Source organism: Lissotriton vulgaris, chromosome 2_2, assembly GCF_964263255.1.
Source record: "Lissotriton vulgaris chromosome 2_2, aLisVul1.2, whole genome shotgun sequence".
NCBI lineage: Eukaryota > Metazoa > Chordata > Amphibia > Caudata > Salamandridae > Lissotriton > Lissotriton vulgaris.
In genome coordinates, this window is record NC_141688.1 from 311,575,243 (window position 1) to 311,591,468 (window position 16,226).

The window sequence follows — 16,226 nt, forward strand, 5'->3', positions numbered from 1 at the left end:
TCTTCATCGGGACCTGCTGGCTCCGCCGCGGACCGTCGCTTCCTTCGTCCATCTCGGGACCTGCTGGCTCCGCCGCGGCCCGATCATCTAGAACGCCGAGCTCGAGGATTGAGAGCTATTTCCATCTTTTGGTAACCAAGACTGTCCCGCTACCCTTTCCCCAAACCAGAGACCAGAATCGAGGGGACCCCTGAGTCCAGACCTCCTTGTACCATTTTATCGTACTATAAGAATCGCCTATAAAATCTCGTTGAACCTTACCCTTGTGTGGCGTCCGTCTGTGGGGGGGAAGTTACTTGTCTGTACGTTCGCTGGAGCCGGCTCTCCCTGGAGACCGCTCCCCTTATCCTCGGCCGACCCTCCCGGTCCGTCTAACATGCGCTCACTCTTGTTTCCTCAGTCCTGTCCTGCTCACTCACACACTTATGCGCTCACTCTTGTTTCCTCAGTCCTGTCCTGCTCACTCACACACTCATGCACTCACTCTTGTTTCCTCAGTCCTGTCCTGTTCACTCACTCAGTGACTCTTGCCAGCTCTTTGGCTCCCTCACTCTAGCCCTCGTTCACTCACCCGCTTCTTGGACGCGGAAGGATCCCTGAAGCAGCCGCCTCTGGATTGGAAAGTGGGCCTCCTTCCACTGCTGTCTCTGCTCTAGTGTGGAGAGATCCTTCTCTTCTCCTTCACCCTTTCCACCCTCCCCCTTCTTCCCTCTCTCCTTAATCCCTCCTGCTTCCTTCCATTCCTCTCCCCTCCACTTTACCTTCTTTTTTTTCTTTCTCATTGTCTTCTAACTTCCTATTTCCAATTATGTATTCTTGCGTTCATCTTTTCTTTACCTCTTTTTCTAGTTTTTCTCTTTCGTTCTCTTGCTTTCCCTTTCTATACATATCTATTTGCTTTTGATTACTTGTTTCTTTGCCTTTCTTCTCTATGCTTCTCGATTTCTTCGTACTACTCTTCTTCGATCGTTTCTTTCTCTCCTCTCTCTTTCTTTCCTCTCTGGCTTTGTATGCCTGCCAGTCCTGCGGGGAGGGGGTGATGCAGAGGGGCAGGTCCAAGGTGCATTAGAGCGAGTGCTGGAAAAGCAGGGTCACATGGAGATCAGGTTTGCTACAATTTCTAATTTACTTCAGTTACACATAATGGGATGCTGCTGCCACCTGCTGGAGAATATATAAATAGCAGGCCCTTCATGTCTCATCATTGATTTCAGGGAGACCAGATTTTTTTTTCACAGGGTGCACCTAAAATCTCATCCCTTGACCTTATTTATTTTATTTATTTATTTATGGGTTTCTATAGCGCTGGAATCGACTCCAACTGGAGTATCTCTGCGCTGTGATTTAAAGGTCTTGTGTTTTAAATGTCTGTTTTAAATTTAATTTACATTTTGTTTTTTTAGTTTAGAACTCAGGAGAGTGCGATCTCTTTTCAGATTTGTTATGTGACTTTGTGAGTGTTTGTATAGCGCACGTCTACCATTTGCGTACCTGCCAACGTACACAATATTTTCACCGTGTGAGAAGAGGCGGGGCCGTGGAGGGAGAGGAGCCTGGTGCCAAGAGCTAAGAAGCACTCTCTGCCCCTCACCAAGCGCCCACCCACCGACAAAAAACAATAACCAAATGGTCATTGGCGCGGTCATGGATGTCCTGCGGTGTGTTCTCACCTTTATGGACATCGTTGCTTAAAGCCTCTAAAAACGAGCTGGAAATATACTGTGTACAGTGGGTTTCAGCACAGTTTCCCGACCGCAGTGTGATTTCGGGTTCTCATCAGATGACTGTGCAGGCGTCCGCTCCCGGCGCCAGATGTCGGAACCGCTGCCACTGCGAACGAGACAAAGCATCCGCAATGTCATTATTCGCCCCAGGGACATGCTTGGCCCGAAACACCACATTCAACTGCAGACAAGCCAGCATGAATCTCCGCAACAGCCGCAGCACTCGCAGGTCCCTCGCCCTTTGGTTATTCACAAGGTCCAACACCGTCATGTTGTCAACGTGGAAAAGCACTGTCCTATCCCGAAAGTCATCCCCCCACACCACCAGAGCCACCAGCAAAGGGAAGAACTCGAGAAAGGCAATGCTCCTGCCTTGCTTGATCCAGGAGGCCGGCCAGCTCTCCGCACACCACCGACCATCCCAAAAGACTCCAAACCCCGCGGACCCAGCCGCGTCAGAAAAAATCTGGCATTGCCACACCGCCCTCTCCTCATCAAACTCCAAAGGCACCCCATGGAAATCCTGCAGGAACGTGATCCAAGTCCTCAAATCCGTCCGCACCCCCAGCGAGATCCTCACCCGGTGATGCGGAAGCACTGCCCCCGACATGGCCATGCCGAGCCGCCGACAGAACGTGCGCCCCGCCCGCACCACCCGGCATGCGAAGTTAAGGAAACCCAGCAGCCTCTGAACCGCCCGCAAAGGAATCCGCCGTTCCCCCACAGCCCACTCCAGACACTCCAAAACCTCCTTCACCTTAGTCGCAGGCAGGCGCGCCAACCAATCCACTGAGTCCAGTTCGATCCCCAAGAACGTGAGGCAACAGCTGGGACCAGCCGTCTTCTCAGGCGCGAGAGGCACTCCAAATTGCACGGCTAAGGCCTGGAAACGCGACAGAGCCCTGCCACAATCCCCCAACCCCGCCTTGCCCAGAAAAAGGAAATCGTCCAGGTAGTGAGTGACCTCGCGGCACCCGCTCACCCGTACCATGACCCACTGCAGAAACGTGCTAAACAGTTCAAACAAAGCGCAGGAGATGGCACAACCCATGGGAAGGACTTTGTCGACATAGATGGCACCCCCGAACTGCATGCCCAAGAGCCCAAAATCCGCCGGGTGAATCGGCAAGAGCCGGAAAGCCGACTTGATGTCACACTTCGCCAGCTCAGCTCCGGGACCACAAGAACGCACCATCCGGACCGCATCGTCCACCGACGCATACAGCACCCTCGAGTCCTCTTCTGCAATGAAGTCATTCACCGACCTCCCCTCCGGCCGGGACAAGTGGTGAATCATCCTGAACTCCCCCTCCTCCTTCTTCGGCACCACCCCCAGCGGGGAAACGATCAGGTCCGGCAGCGGCCAGTCAACAAACGGCCCCGCAACTCTCCCCTCCGACACCTCTTTCTCCAACTTCGCAGCCACCACACCCGGCAACTCCTTCGCCGACCTCAAATTTTCGGCCCACCGCCGCTCCCTGGGGCCCTGATAACCCACCCGAAAGCCTTCGGTGAAACCCCAAAAGAGCCGCGCCGCGCCGCGGCCTCGCGGTCAGGATAGCACGCGAGCCACGGGGCCATAGCCTCCACCTTAACCGGAGTAGGCGCCCTTCGGGCCAGGCTGTCCCCGTCCCCTGGCTTTCCGCCACTGTTCAGAAGGGGTGGCGAGCGAGAGGCACTGTGTGATGGGGTGCTTCCCTCCGCACTTAGAACACTCATGTTTGAACTTGCACGGGTACCTTGAGCAGAAACCCCGACTGTAACTCCAACACACCCCCGTGGTGGCCCCTCCCGGTTTGGGCGGCTGTCCGGACACAATGGTGCTGGGCACAGTTCCGCCCCCCGCCCCGCCCTGGGCGGGACGCGTCGGAAAAGACCGATACAACACCGGTAAACCGCTTGCCGTATGTGTAGAGGCAGACGAGTGAGAAGACGCCATCCACTGCATCCAAAGCTCCTGATCCACCTCCCCCCAGCTCTTTTCCGGATCTGCGCTGACACGGGCCCGGAACTCCTCATCATAGCTTAACCATGCAAAACCACCAAACTGCATCTGGGCCTTACGGATGATATCCATGTATTTGAACAACGCAATCGCCCGGTCAAGATACTTCAGACAATAGACGCTAGCATAGATCAAAAAGGCCGAAGTCCAATTTTCCATAGTGATAGGCACCCTAGGCCGCATCGTCAACTCCCACTCCTCCTCCTTGGAACCCTCCTTCGCCTGAACCTCCCGGTGCAACAACTTAAAAACATCCACAAACTCATGTTTCCAAATCTTCTCCCTCATTTTCTCGGACAAATGTGACCCCAACGGCATTGCCAGCCCCATGTAAGGCATTTTCTTCGGGACCTTCACCCCTTTTTCATCTTTCCCATCACTTTTGTCAGTCTGCACCCCCAAAGTAACCGACTTACCATCCACCTTCTTACCATCCACAGGTGGACCACCCGAAGGCGCCCCCCCTCCCTCACCGACCCATCTCCCACTCCCACCGACCTGCAGGCCCGCTTCCTCCCCTCCCCACCCCGGGGTGCGTCATCCCAAACCGCCCACCAGGCACTCTCACCTGTTAGTGCCTCCGTCCGCTCCCAGGGCCGTCCTCTGGACTCCTTTCCACGGGCCTTCCCAGGTCCAGTCTTCTTCCGTGATCCGGGGTCGACCTGCAACACACCAAGGTCGTCAACCCCCGCTGCGCGGCCTACGCCTTCCAGGTCATCCCGCACCTCCCCTTCTTCCAACTCCTCGCTCTCATCGCTGTAATCCAGTTCAAGCACCGGTTCCTGATCCACACCTTCACTTGAGACACACTTCACAGCACGTTTCACTCCCTTAGGCACACACTCGCGGCCACGCGATCCGGTGGCGCCACCAATAGCCGTTGCCCGATCCCGCGGGGGAGGGACAGCCGCCGCGGACTGCCCTACTACTTCCGACCTGCGTCTCGGAGCCGTGGTGCGCCCCGCAAGGCCCCCCTTGGCTCTGCCGACAACCGCCGACTTGGATCCCCTCCCGCCCCCCAGGTCGCTCGAACCTGGCAGGGCCCCGGCACCATCGGGCCTCAAAGCCGTGCTGGCCATCCCTACCCCGGCCGCGCCCCCGGAAAGGTGGGCGGCCGGGCCTGACTTCCTCAATCTCGCCTGCCGAATCTCCTCCTCCTGCCACCCTCAATGTCGGGGCCCCACACCGAGCCCACTCTGGCCCTCGTCTCCTCAGCCCACCTGACCTCCTGAATCTGCTCCAAGATACGCTCCCCTCTGGACCTCTCCTCCCAGGAGACAGAACCCCAAATCGGTGGGGGGAGCGGTTGACCGCGGCCAAAAAATTCACCCCCCCCGGGGAAAGAAACCCACCTGATGGAAACCCTGGACCCAACCCGGGCCGCCAATGGGAACCAGAGTGGGGGAAGCACTCCTGCCCACCGCAAACCCAGGCACCAGCGGCCGAACCACGGCCGGGGTGCCCGCCCTGGAGCCCCGGGACAAGTCAATCGGGCCCCCCCTGGACCCCACCCCTGAGCCCCGCAAGTCAAGCCTAGGCCCATCCCCGCTAACAGCGGCCTCCTCCAAGCGGACCGAGGGCCCGGGGGCCCCGCCGCCACCCACCGACCCATCCAGGCCCGGCGCGGGCCCGGCCTGGGCGTCTCCTAGTCCCGCCCCCCGCGCAGCACCGTCCGGCGCCAACAGGGGCCCGTGGAGCGGAAGCTCCTCAGGCACGGCCCGCACGGCCGCCCCGAGGACCCAGGCAAAAACTCCAACTGGGGAAAGGGGCGCAAGGAAGTCGTCCTGCGCTTCCCGCCCCGCGCAGTATCCTTAGGGACACCCCCCCCCCTCCTGACCCCTGGGCCACCCTCCTGAACCTGGTCGTCCTCCAAGCAAGCGAAAACCGCCGCATGCACCCCGGCCGAGGCAGCCCTCGTGCCCCTGGTAGCCCCCACCCAGGCCTGGTCCATGACCCCGGGCCTAATCAAGTCCTCGCGGCCGGCCCTAGCGAGCAGTAACAAGGCCTCACGGACTTGTTCCGCAGACACCCCAGACATCCTAACCAAATCAGCAACAAGAACAAGAAATGCAGAGAAAAAACCCCAGCTGCCGTAGAACAGCTCTGAGTACAATCCTAAAAGTAGCACTAGGCCTCAAACTACGACTAACTGACAACTCCTTTCGAGCTCCCTCCCGATGGTGCCAGGCGCAGAAAAGAGGAAGATCCCTTCCTCCCCCGCGCTTAAGTACCCACCCCCTAACTCCTCCCCTTCCCCTGCCTGGACTATCCCCTGCAAGAAAGACCCCGGGGAAAGACTAGTCTGCGACTCTGCTTTCCCCGGGGCCCGGCAAAGGGAGCCAAAATCGTGTGACACACGGTGGCACCGTGTGAGTTGGCAGGTCTGCATTTGACATGCTCTGTGGCGCTTTAAGAGTCTGGCCGCCCTTTATAGTTCTGGAATTCGCACTGTCCGCAGCCCAGGGCGTTCGTAGATGTGATGCGTGGGCGTGTTTGGTGGTCTTCAGAATCACACAACATCGTACAGTTCCCGGATAAGGTCCAAAGAGGCACATGATAGCCACGTGTCCCTTGTAAATAGACTGTGTCAGACATTAGTAGGCAAACCTTGAAATAGACATGATACTGTTCACCATATTCACTCTGTGAATGTCATCTCTTCTTGAGTGTCCATCAAGGAAAGCCACTGATTGCCCGATTACGGGTAATTCGGGATTCCATCAGGAGTTTCCAGACAGCCGGTATTACTGATACGGGAAAGAATTCCCCATCAGGATTAATATGATTACGCGTTAATCTCCATGGAAGAGAAACGAAGTGCATACACCTGGTTTTAACAGGCAAAGTTCTGCACAGTTGTCCCTGCTCTTAGCAGGTGGTAAATGTGAGCTGTGGGGCTTGTCTGAAGAGGGGGGGCTTGGCAGGGGTGGTGGAGGGAAGAGGAAACTGTTGCCTGGCTTGTGGAGGGGGGGGGGGAGGGGTTAACCTGCTTCACCCGGCCATTTCTAAGGGCCTGGAATTGGCTGGAAAATGGTAGGCTCGCAATGCAATCAACTGGCGCTAATTCGTGGGCAGTAAATGCATGTCCAATGTTCCAGCTTCAGATAGTACTGTGTGCGAGAACACTTGAAAATTTGGGATCAGTCGGATATCAATTCCACTGGGGAATATATATAGTTAGAACCATGTTTTTATAGACAAAGTATTATTTGACTGGCTCTATCTCTGGTGCTATTTGACAAAACTTCACAACATGTTCCAGAAAAAAAGTGTCATAGTGAGTCTTGATGTGCATCAAAAGTTTTGGGTGATCAATCAAGCGAAGGCTGAGAAAAAGGGGGTTTAAAAAAATAGGGTTTCCCATGGTAATTTCCATAGGATCGCTGAACACAACTACTGCTCGAACTGTTAGACAGAATTACACCCAATTTGGCAGGAAGTTGTACTTTGGGTCACAGATCAAGCTTTCAGTTATCTGGTGTAAATCCATTCAGTAGTTGTTAAGAATTTTAGGAAAGCAAATAAGGAAATCTAGGTGTAGCTTAAGCACAGATTTCATGGTGAGATCTGATTGGCTTCCAACACTGCAGCCAGAAAGTCTAGGCAAGCATCTTGGGACTCTGCTTCTGCACATGCCCACAAGAAAAGTACCAAAAGAAAAGGGTGTTTAGTAGAAATAGCACAAACACAAGGAGATGATGGACGGAGCGCTGAAACTTTTAAGACACTCACCCTGAGTCACAGATCTGGGTTGAAGCCATCATCGTTCTTTAGCTCAATTCGCCACCCCAGTTCAGACACAGCAATATGCAAATCAGTCTTGACCCTGTGCCTCATGGGAACAGTCCAGCCTGAATCTCGGTTGAATCCATCATCGACTGGGGGTGAGTGTCTGAGAAGTTTCAGCACTCCGTCCATTATCTCCTTGTGTTTGCTTTGTTCACCCTAAGTTGGCAGGCTATGCCCAGACGTGGGTCCCTTTCTCACTTTGCTGCTGGATTCAAGCTGGCCTGGCTGATGAGGGATGGTACCCAGAAACTGGTCCCAGGATGCTTGTTTCCGGTTCAGGGAAGGCCTGGCTTGGCAGTTAGGGCTGGACTGTTCCAATGAGGCGCAGAGTCAAGACTGATTTGCATATAGCTTGGTATGAACTGAGGTGGCGAAGTGAGCTAAAGAATGATGATGGATTCAACGCAAATCTGTGACTGGGGGTGAGTGTCTGAAAAGTTTCAGTGCTCCGTCCATCATCTCTGTGTGTTGGCTAGGTAGAAATACCATGGCCCCTCAGGTGTGGTCAGAAATCTAATTTGCTGAAGGCGAAGTTTTTGTTTGTTATAGAGTAAAAGATTGCTCCGACAGACAGGGAGCTACATGTTTAGCAGCTGACAGATGTCTGTAAGAGCAAGCCTGCTCCCACAGGATGGCACCATGGGGAACTTAAGGCTCGCCTGGGGCCTGAGGGAGAAAGGGCGAGAAAGAGCCAAAGTAAGGGTCAGAAGCAAGCTGAAAGAGACAGAATAAATGTCAGAAACAAGCGAAAAGATGCCAAATAAAGGTCAAAAATTAGCAGAAAGAGACAAGATAAAGGTCAGAAACAAGCAGAAAGAGGCAGAATAAAGGTGAGACACAAGCAGAAAGAGGACGAATAGAGGTCAGACATGAGCAGCAAGATGCAGACTAAAGGTCAGAAATGAGCAGAAAGAAGCAAAATGAATGTCTAATCCAGTGGATCCAGTACGGCTCCTGCATAAAAAAAGCCTTATTGGCCCTGCACGGACCCTGTAGAACCCCCAAGAGGCCTAGGGGGTGAGGGTGTTTCTAACCTGCCCTTTTGGTTTAAAGTTTTTTTGTGGGACTCCGCTCAAGCGGAGTCCCAAGTTCCCTGCCAACACTTCCTGGCTTGAAGTGTTGGCAGCCAATCAGATTTGGTCATGGGGACTGTCGAGTCCTCGGAGGATCTGCGATCCTCTATATACTGATTTGGATTTTGGTTAATACCTCTGCAACTAATGAATGGATTTATACCAAAGCACAAAGAGGTACTTCCCTGGACCAACATCTACCTTCCTTGCTTAAGTAAGGTGCTCTGACACCTCAGTTCGGGGTCGAGTTTGTGCTTTTTAAAATTCAAAATAACAAAAGACAAAAAAAAAAGGCAAAAGACTGAGGCTTTGTGGGGCTCAGGACTGAAAGCGAGGGTTAGAGCACTATGGGTTCCAAGTCTTCTGTAAGAATAAATAAAAAAATAACAGCTGGTATGTACACTTAAAAGGCTTCAGCCAGGGTGAGAATAATACCATAAACGCAAACGTGCTGAAAACATATGAGAAACAACTAGGGGGAAAGGAACACAGGAAGAAAAAGCATTGGTAGGTGCCGAAACCAGCATGCTAGAGCCAATAGAAATGCAGGAAAAGTAAGTAGCAAGCTAAGGAGCCAATGAAAATTAAGGAGGCGGGATATAAGTCCCTTCTAAGATATTATATTAAATACAATAGATTTCACAAACACAGCGCATGCGCTGCTAGCGCCAGGCGTGACTTAAAGATTCTCACTGGGTTTTTCCAAATTTCAGGCCTGTGTCTCTTGAGTTATCAGCAATTGCACCGACTGTCAGTGTTTGTGGTCCCCACGTGCTTGACTGCCTGTGAAGTGCAGGCACTTACTGTTTTGCCGCTGGGACGTCACAAGGTCAACTGAACCTTGTGTTATGTCTGATTTAGAAAACTATGTTGGCCCATTTTAGATCGCTATTGAAATAAATGCATTAAAAGCGGCAAATGACCATTCTTATCATAATTATCTCTAAAAAAAGATTGGAAAGCAACATATTGATCAGGGGTGATTGAGGTGCATCTACAGAGGGCTTTGCTTTTCTTAGCTCTGGAAAAGCAGGCCAGGGAAACAGCAAGCTTTATCAACGTCCTCACAGGCGTCGATGACACAAGAGTAGGGCTTTGCTGCCACCTCTTGGAAAGTTTGTGAAATGCGGCTAATTCATTTCCCATAATTGGCGTCAGGGGCTTCTGGCGATCTTGAGTGTTATGTGTTTTCATGTTTTTTATTCTTAATGTCGAATCTCGAGGCTTTTGGGCATCTCTCGGAAATCTCACGATCAGAGAAGCAAATGAAAACTGGTCAGCTGTCGATAAACTAGTGAGATAGCTCAGTGGGTTTGGGTTAGACTTGCACTTTTGACCTTTGGGAGTGCTGATTCACTGTGCTTTAAATGAAAACATGGAAGTGCCGGAACGCACTCTTTAGAGTACCTGTTTGCTACTGAGACGTGCCGATACTGTCCCATTAAGTATATTGCAGCAGTGCTGAAAAGTTCAGGCACGCTCCCTTTCAAATTAAAGAAGTGCAGGTACTCAGTGCCGGACAGGACCGGCCCATTTAAAGCACGGCTGATTCATCCCTTCAACCTTTAGAGGTCACGAGACGAGGAATTATGAGGCGGGACACGAGCTACTCACGCGGTGGGGATTTGATGCCTGATGAATGAATAACTGTTATAAATATTCAGTGAGAACAGTAATGACGTCCCTGCTCTACTGTGTCTCTGCCCAGGACTCTGCTTCAGCAGCTGCAGAAACTTCAGGCCCTGGTGGCTGGAAAGGTCTCCCGACCGTACAAGCTGGCATCCACGCAGACGGGCACCTGCCTCATGGTAAGTGAGATCTACGCACTGCCCTTTACACATCCGTCTCTCGCTGCAGCCTCCTCCCTTGGGCTGTCACTGTACACTTCACAAGTCAGTCTCTCGCTGCACCGTCCCTCCCTTGGGCTGTCACTGTACACTTCACACCTCAGTCTCTCGCTGCACCCTCCCTCCTTTGGGTTTCACCCCTCGGTCTGTGAAACACGGTGTGGCTCTGAAGCACTCGCTCCATATTTCACTTGAATGCGCTGCCCCGAGAGAGGCTCTTGTCCCTGCTGGTTCGGGGTCTCGTCCTGTGGTGGGGCTCTTTGTGGCTGAAATTCTCTTCGCCTTCATGAGTGTTCCAGAGCAGGGCTGTTGGCCCCTCACACACAGAGACCTTGCATGTAGTGGCTCCAGGCCCGTCCCTGCTGCTCAGCAGCCGGTGTTTGCTCACCTCTCTCTCCTGCTCACTCCACAGGTGGTGGTCGTCTGCTTCGTCCTGGTGCTCGGCTCCCTTGTGCCGTGTTTCCCAGACTTTTCCTCTGGGTCGCAGACAGTGAAAACGGTGCCCAGGGCGTTGCCGGATGTGTACACGACCAGCCGAGGTGAGTCTCTTGTGAATGTACCTGTGTGAGTCTCATCTGCCTAAATGAGTGTAAATCTCTGTGTCTGTGTCCCAGCTCACAGTGTGAGTGTGAGAGAGTCTGGAGCACTTCGCTTAGTGGAACAAACCAAACAATCAATCCATTTTTTTATAAAGCGCGACTACTCACCCGTGAGGGTCTCACGGCACTAAGTGGGGGGGGTGGGGGGGTCTGCTGTTCTGTCAAAGAGCCATGTCTTGAGGTACTTTCTGAACAGCAGCATCAATGATGATTGCCTGAGGTGAAAACCAGGGAGTCCCAGGTCTTCGCAGCGAGGCAGGAGAAGGATCTTGCTCCAGCCGTGGTCTTGCAGATCCGTGCGATGGTGGCCAGGTCCAGTGGAGCGGAGATGTCTGGTGAACCAATGCCACTTGACCAAGCAGTTCAGGATGTAACTGGTGCAGTCTGCACAATGCCCAAGATTCATCGAGCCTCAGTGCCTGTTGGAGAGAGATGCCAGCTCAGAACTATTAAAGCATACTTGATTTCTGGCAGGATATTAACTGTTGCAGGTTGCGGTGATCATGTTGAAGTAACATGTTGAAGCCCCAAAGTGTCTAAAAAGAGCCGTTTAGTTTGCTCCTCAATGGTTAGAAGAATCAAGCCCCTCCTGTGTCTGGGTGTTGCCTGGACTCTATCTGGGTGAGTGTCTGAACTCTGTCTGGGTGAGTGCCTGGGCTCTGTGAGTGTATGTGTGTGCCTGGGTTCTGGTTGGGTGTGTGCCTAGGCTATTTCTGTGTGTGTGTCTGGGCTCCATCTGGTTGTGTGCCTGGGATCTGTCTGGGTGTATGCCTAGGCTCTCTCTGGGAGTGTGCCTGGGCTTTGTCTGGGTGTGTGCCTGGGCTCTGTCTGGGAGTGTGCCTGGGCTCTGTCTAGGTGTGTGCCTGGGCTCTGTCTAGGTTTTTGTCTGGGCTCAATCTGGTTGTGTGCCTGGGCTCTGTCTGGGTGTGTGCCTGGGCTCTGTCTGGGAGTGTTCCTGGGCTCTGTCTGGGAGTGTGCCTGGGCTCTGTCTGGGTGTGTGTCTTGGCTCCCTCTGGTTGTGTGCCTGTGCTCTGTCTGGGTGGGTGTTTGCACTCTGTGTGGGTGTGTACCTGAGCTCCATCTGGGTGTGTGCCTGGGCTCCGTCTAGGTGTGTGTCTGGGCTCCATCTGGTTGTGTGTCTAGACTCTGTCTGGTTGTGTCTGCCTGGGCTCTGTCTGGGTGTCTGCCTGGGCTCTGTCTGGGTGTGCGCCTGGGCGCTGTCTGGGTGTGTTCCTGCAGTCTGTCCGTGTGTGTACCTGGGCTCTGTCTGGGCGTGTGCCTGGGCTCTGTGTGTTTGTATGTCCCTGCGCTCTGTCTGGTAGTGTGCCTGGGCTCTGTCTGGTTGTGTGCTGGGGCTATGTGTGGGTGTATGCCTAGGCTCTTTCTGGGTGTGTTCCTGGACTCTGTTTGGGTGTGGGTCCCTGGGCTATGTCTGGGTGTGGGCCTGGGTTCTATGTGTGTATGTGTGTGTGTGCCTGGGATCTGTCTGGGTGCGTGCCTAGGCTCTTTCTGGGTGTGTGCCTGGACTCTGTCTGGGTGAGTGCATGGGCTCTGTCAGGTGAGTCCCAGGGCTCTATCTGCTTGTGTGCCTGGGCTCTGTGTGTGTGTGTGTGCCTGGGCTCTGTCTGGGTGGTGTGTGCCTGGGCTCTGTGTGGGTGTATGTGCCTGGGCTCCGTCTGGGTGGTGTGTGCCTGACCTCTGTATGGGTGTGTGTTTGGGCTCTGTCTGGTAGTGTGCCTGTACTCTGTCTGGGTGAGTGCCTGGGCTTTGCCTGGGCGTGTGCCTCGGCTTTGTGTGTGTGTGCGTGCATGGGCTTTGTCTGGGTAAGTGCCTGGGCTCTGTCTGGGTGTGTGCCCCTGGGCTCTGTCTGGGAGTGTGCCAGGGCTATGTTTGGGTGTGTGCCTGGGCTGTACGGGTGTGCTCCTGGGATTTGTCTGGGTGTGTGCCTGAGCTCTGCCTGGGTGTGCGTCTGGGCTCCATCTGGTTTTGTGCCTGGGCTGTGTCTGGGTGTGTGCCTGGGCTCTGTCTGGGTGTGTGCCTAGGCTCTGTCTGGGTGTGTGCCTGGGCTCTGTCTGTGTGTGTGCCTGGGCTCCGTCTGGGTGTGTGCCTGGGCTCTGTCTGGGTGTGTGCCTGGGCTCTGTCTGGGTGTGTGCCTGGGTTCTGTCTGTGTGTGTGCCTGGGCTCTGTCTGGGTGTGTGCCTGGGCTCTGTGTGTGTGTGTGTGTGTGTGTGTGTGTGTGCCTGGGCTCCGTCTGGGTGTGTGCCTGGGCTCTGTCTGGGTGTGTGCCTAGGCTCTTTCTGGGTGAGTGCCTGGGCTCTGTCGGATGAGTCCCAGGGCTCTATCTGGGTGAGTGCCTGGGCTCTGTGTGTGTGTGTGCGTGTCTGGGCTCTGTGTTTGTGTGTGTGTGTGTGCGCCTGGACTCTGTGTGGGTGTATGCCTGGGCTCTGACTGGGTGGTGTGTGCTTGGGCTCTGAGTGTGTGTGTATGCCTGGGCTCTGTCTGGGTGTGTGCCTGTACTCTGTCTGGGATCTGTCTGGGTGTATGCCTATGCTCTGTCTGGGTGTGTGCCTGGGATCTGTCTGGGTGTGTGCCTGGCCTCTGTCTGGGTGAATGCCTGGGCTTTGTCTGGGTGTATGCCTAGGCTCTTTCTGGGTGTGTGCCTGGGCTCTGTCAGGTTGTGTGCCTGGGATCTGTCTGGGTGTATGCCTAGGCTCTGTCTGGGTGTGTACCTGGGATATGTCTAGGTGAGTGCCTCGGCTCTGTCGGGTGAGTCCCAGGGCTCTGTGTGTGTGTGCGTGTCTGGGCTCTGTGCGTGTTTGTGTGCCTGGACTCTGTGTGGGTGTATGCCTGGGCTCTGACTGGGTGGTGTGTGCTTGGGCTCTGAGTGTGTGTATGCCTGGGCTCTGTCTGGGTGTGTGCCTGTACTCTGTCTGGGATCTGTCTGGGTGTATGCCTATGCTCTGTCTGGGTGTGTGCCTGGGATCTGTCTGGGTGTGTGCCTGGCCTCTGTCTGGGTGAATGCCTGGGCTTTGTCTGGGTGTATGCCTAGGCTCTTTCTGGGTGTGTGCCTGGGCTCTGTCAGGTTGTGTGCCTGGGATCTGTCTGGGTGTATGCCTAGGCTCTGTCTGGGTGTGTACCTGGGATATGTCTGGATGTGTGCCTGGCCTCTGTCTGGGTGAGTGCCTGGGATTTGTCTGGGTGTGCGCCAGGGCTCTGTCTGGGTGAGTGCCTGGGCTTTCTGTGTGTGAGTGTGTGTGCCTGGACTCTGTCTGGGTGAGTGCCTGGGCTTTGTCTGGGTGTGTGCCTGGGCTCTGCCTGGTCTGAGTGTGTGCCTGGACTCTGTCTGGGTGTATGCCTGGACTCTGTCTAGGTGATTTCCTGGGCTCCATCTGGGTGTGTGCCTGGGCTCTGCCTGGTCTGAGTGTGTGCCAGGGCTCTGTCTGTGTGTGTGCCTGGGCTCTGTCTGGGTGTGTACCTGGGCTCTGTCTGGGTGTGTGCCTGGCCTCTGTCTGGGTGCGTGCCTGGGCTTTGTCTGGGTGTATGTGTTCCTGGGCTCTCTCTGGGTGTGTGGCTGAACTCTGTCTGGGTGTGTGCCTGGGCTCTGTCTGGGTGTGTGCCTAGGCTCTGTATGTGTGTATACCTGGGCTCTGTCTGGGTGTATGCCTGGGCTCTGTGTGTGTGTGTGTGTGTACCTGGGCTCCATCTGGTTGTGTGCCTGGGCTCTGTCTGGGTGTGTGCCTGGGTTCTGTCTGGGTGTGTGTCTGGGCTCTATCTGGTTGTGTGCCTGGGCTCCATCTGGTTGTGTTCCTGGGCTCTGTTTGGGTGTGTGCTTGGGCTCTGTCTGGGTGTGTGCCTGGGGTCTGTCTGGGTGTGTGCCTGGGACTGGTCTGTGTGTGTGCCTGGGCTCTGTCTGGGTGTGTGCCTGGGCTCTGTCTGGTTGTGTGCCTGGGATCTGTCTGGGTGTATGCCTAGGCTCTGTCTGGGTGTGTGCCTAGGATATGTCTGGGTGTGTGCCTGGCCTCTGTCTGGGTGAGTGCCTGGGCTTTGTCTGGGTGTGTGCCAGGGCTCTGTCTGGGTGAGTGCCTGGGCTTTCTGTGTGTGAGTGTGTGTGCCTGGACTCTGTCTGGGTGAGTGCCTGGGCTTTGTCTGGGTGTGTGCCTGGGCTCTGTCTGGGTGAGTGCCTGGGCTTTTTGTGTGTGTGTGTGTGCCTGGACTCTGTCTGGGTGAGTGCCTGGGCTTTGTGTGTGTGTGTGTGCCTGGACTCTGTCTGGGTGTATGCCTGGACTCTGTCTAAGTGAGTGCATGGGCTCCGTCTGGGTGTGTGCCTGGGCTCTGCCTGGTCTGAGTGTGTGCCTGGACTCTGTCTGGGTGTGTGCCTGGGCTCTGTCTGGGTGTGTACCTGGGCTCTGTCTGGGTGTATGCCCAGCCTCTCTCTGGGAGTGCGCCTGGGATCTGTCTGGGTGTGTGCCCTTTGCTCTGTATGGGTGTGTTCCTGGACTCTGTCTGGGTGTGTGCCTGAGCTCTGTCGGGTGAGTCCCAAGGCTCTATCTGGGTGAGTGCCTGGACTCTGGATGGGTGTGTTCCTGGGCTCTGTGTGGGTGTGTGCCTGGACTCTGTCTGTGTGTATACCTGGGCTCTGTCTGGGTGTATGCCTGGGCTCTGTGTGTGTGTGTGTGTGTGTGTACCTGGGCTCCATCTGGTTGTGTGCCTGGGCTCTGTCTGGGTGTGTGCCTGGGTTCTGTCTGGGTGTGTGTCTGGGCCCTATCTGGTTGTGTGCCTGGGCTCCATCTGGTTGTGTGCCTGGGCTCTGTCTGGGTGTGTGTCTGGGGTCTGTCTGGGTGTGTGTCTGGGGTCTGTCTGGGTGTGTGCCTGGGACTGGTCTGTGTGTGTGCCTGGGCTCTGTCTGGGTGTGTGCCTGGGCTCTGTCTGGGTGTGTGTCTGGGCTCTGTGTGTGTGTGTGTGTCCCTGGGCTCTGTCTGGTAGTGTGCCTGGGCTCTGTCTGTGTGTGTGTCTGGGATCTGTCTGGGTGTGTGCCTAGGCTCTTTCTGGGTGAGTGCCTGGGCTCTGTCGGGTGAGTCCCAGGGCTCTATCTGGGTGAGTGCCTGGACTCTGTGTGGGTGAGTGCCTGGGCTCTGTGTGTGTGTGTGCGTGTCCGGGCTCTGTGTGTGTGTGTGTGTGTGTGTGCCTGG

The 16,226-nt window shown here is 55.0% G+C and overlaps 1 protein-coding gene across 1 annotated transcript in view; it reads left to right on the forward strand.

The window, feature by feature from the left end:
* The window catches only part of CREB3L1 (cAMP responsive element binding protein 3 like 1), a 297,679-nt gene that overhangs the window by 268,674 nt on the left and 12,779 nt on the right, over nt 1–16,226 (forward strand). The window contains exons 9-10 of the mRNA XM_086959647.1: nt 10,300–10,399; nt 10,851–10,977. Coding sequence (XP_086815773.1) covers nt 10,300–10,399; nt 10,851–10,977 — 227 coding nt within the window. The remainder of the gene's footprint in view (nt 1–10,299; nt 10,400–10,850; nt 10,978–16,226) is intronic.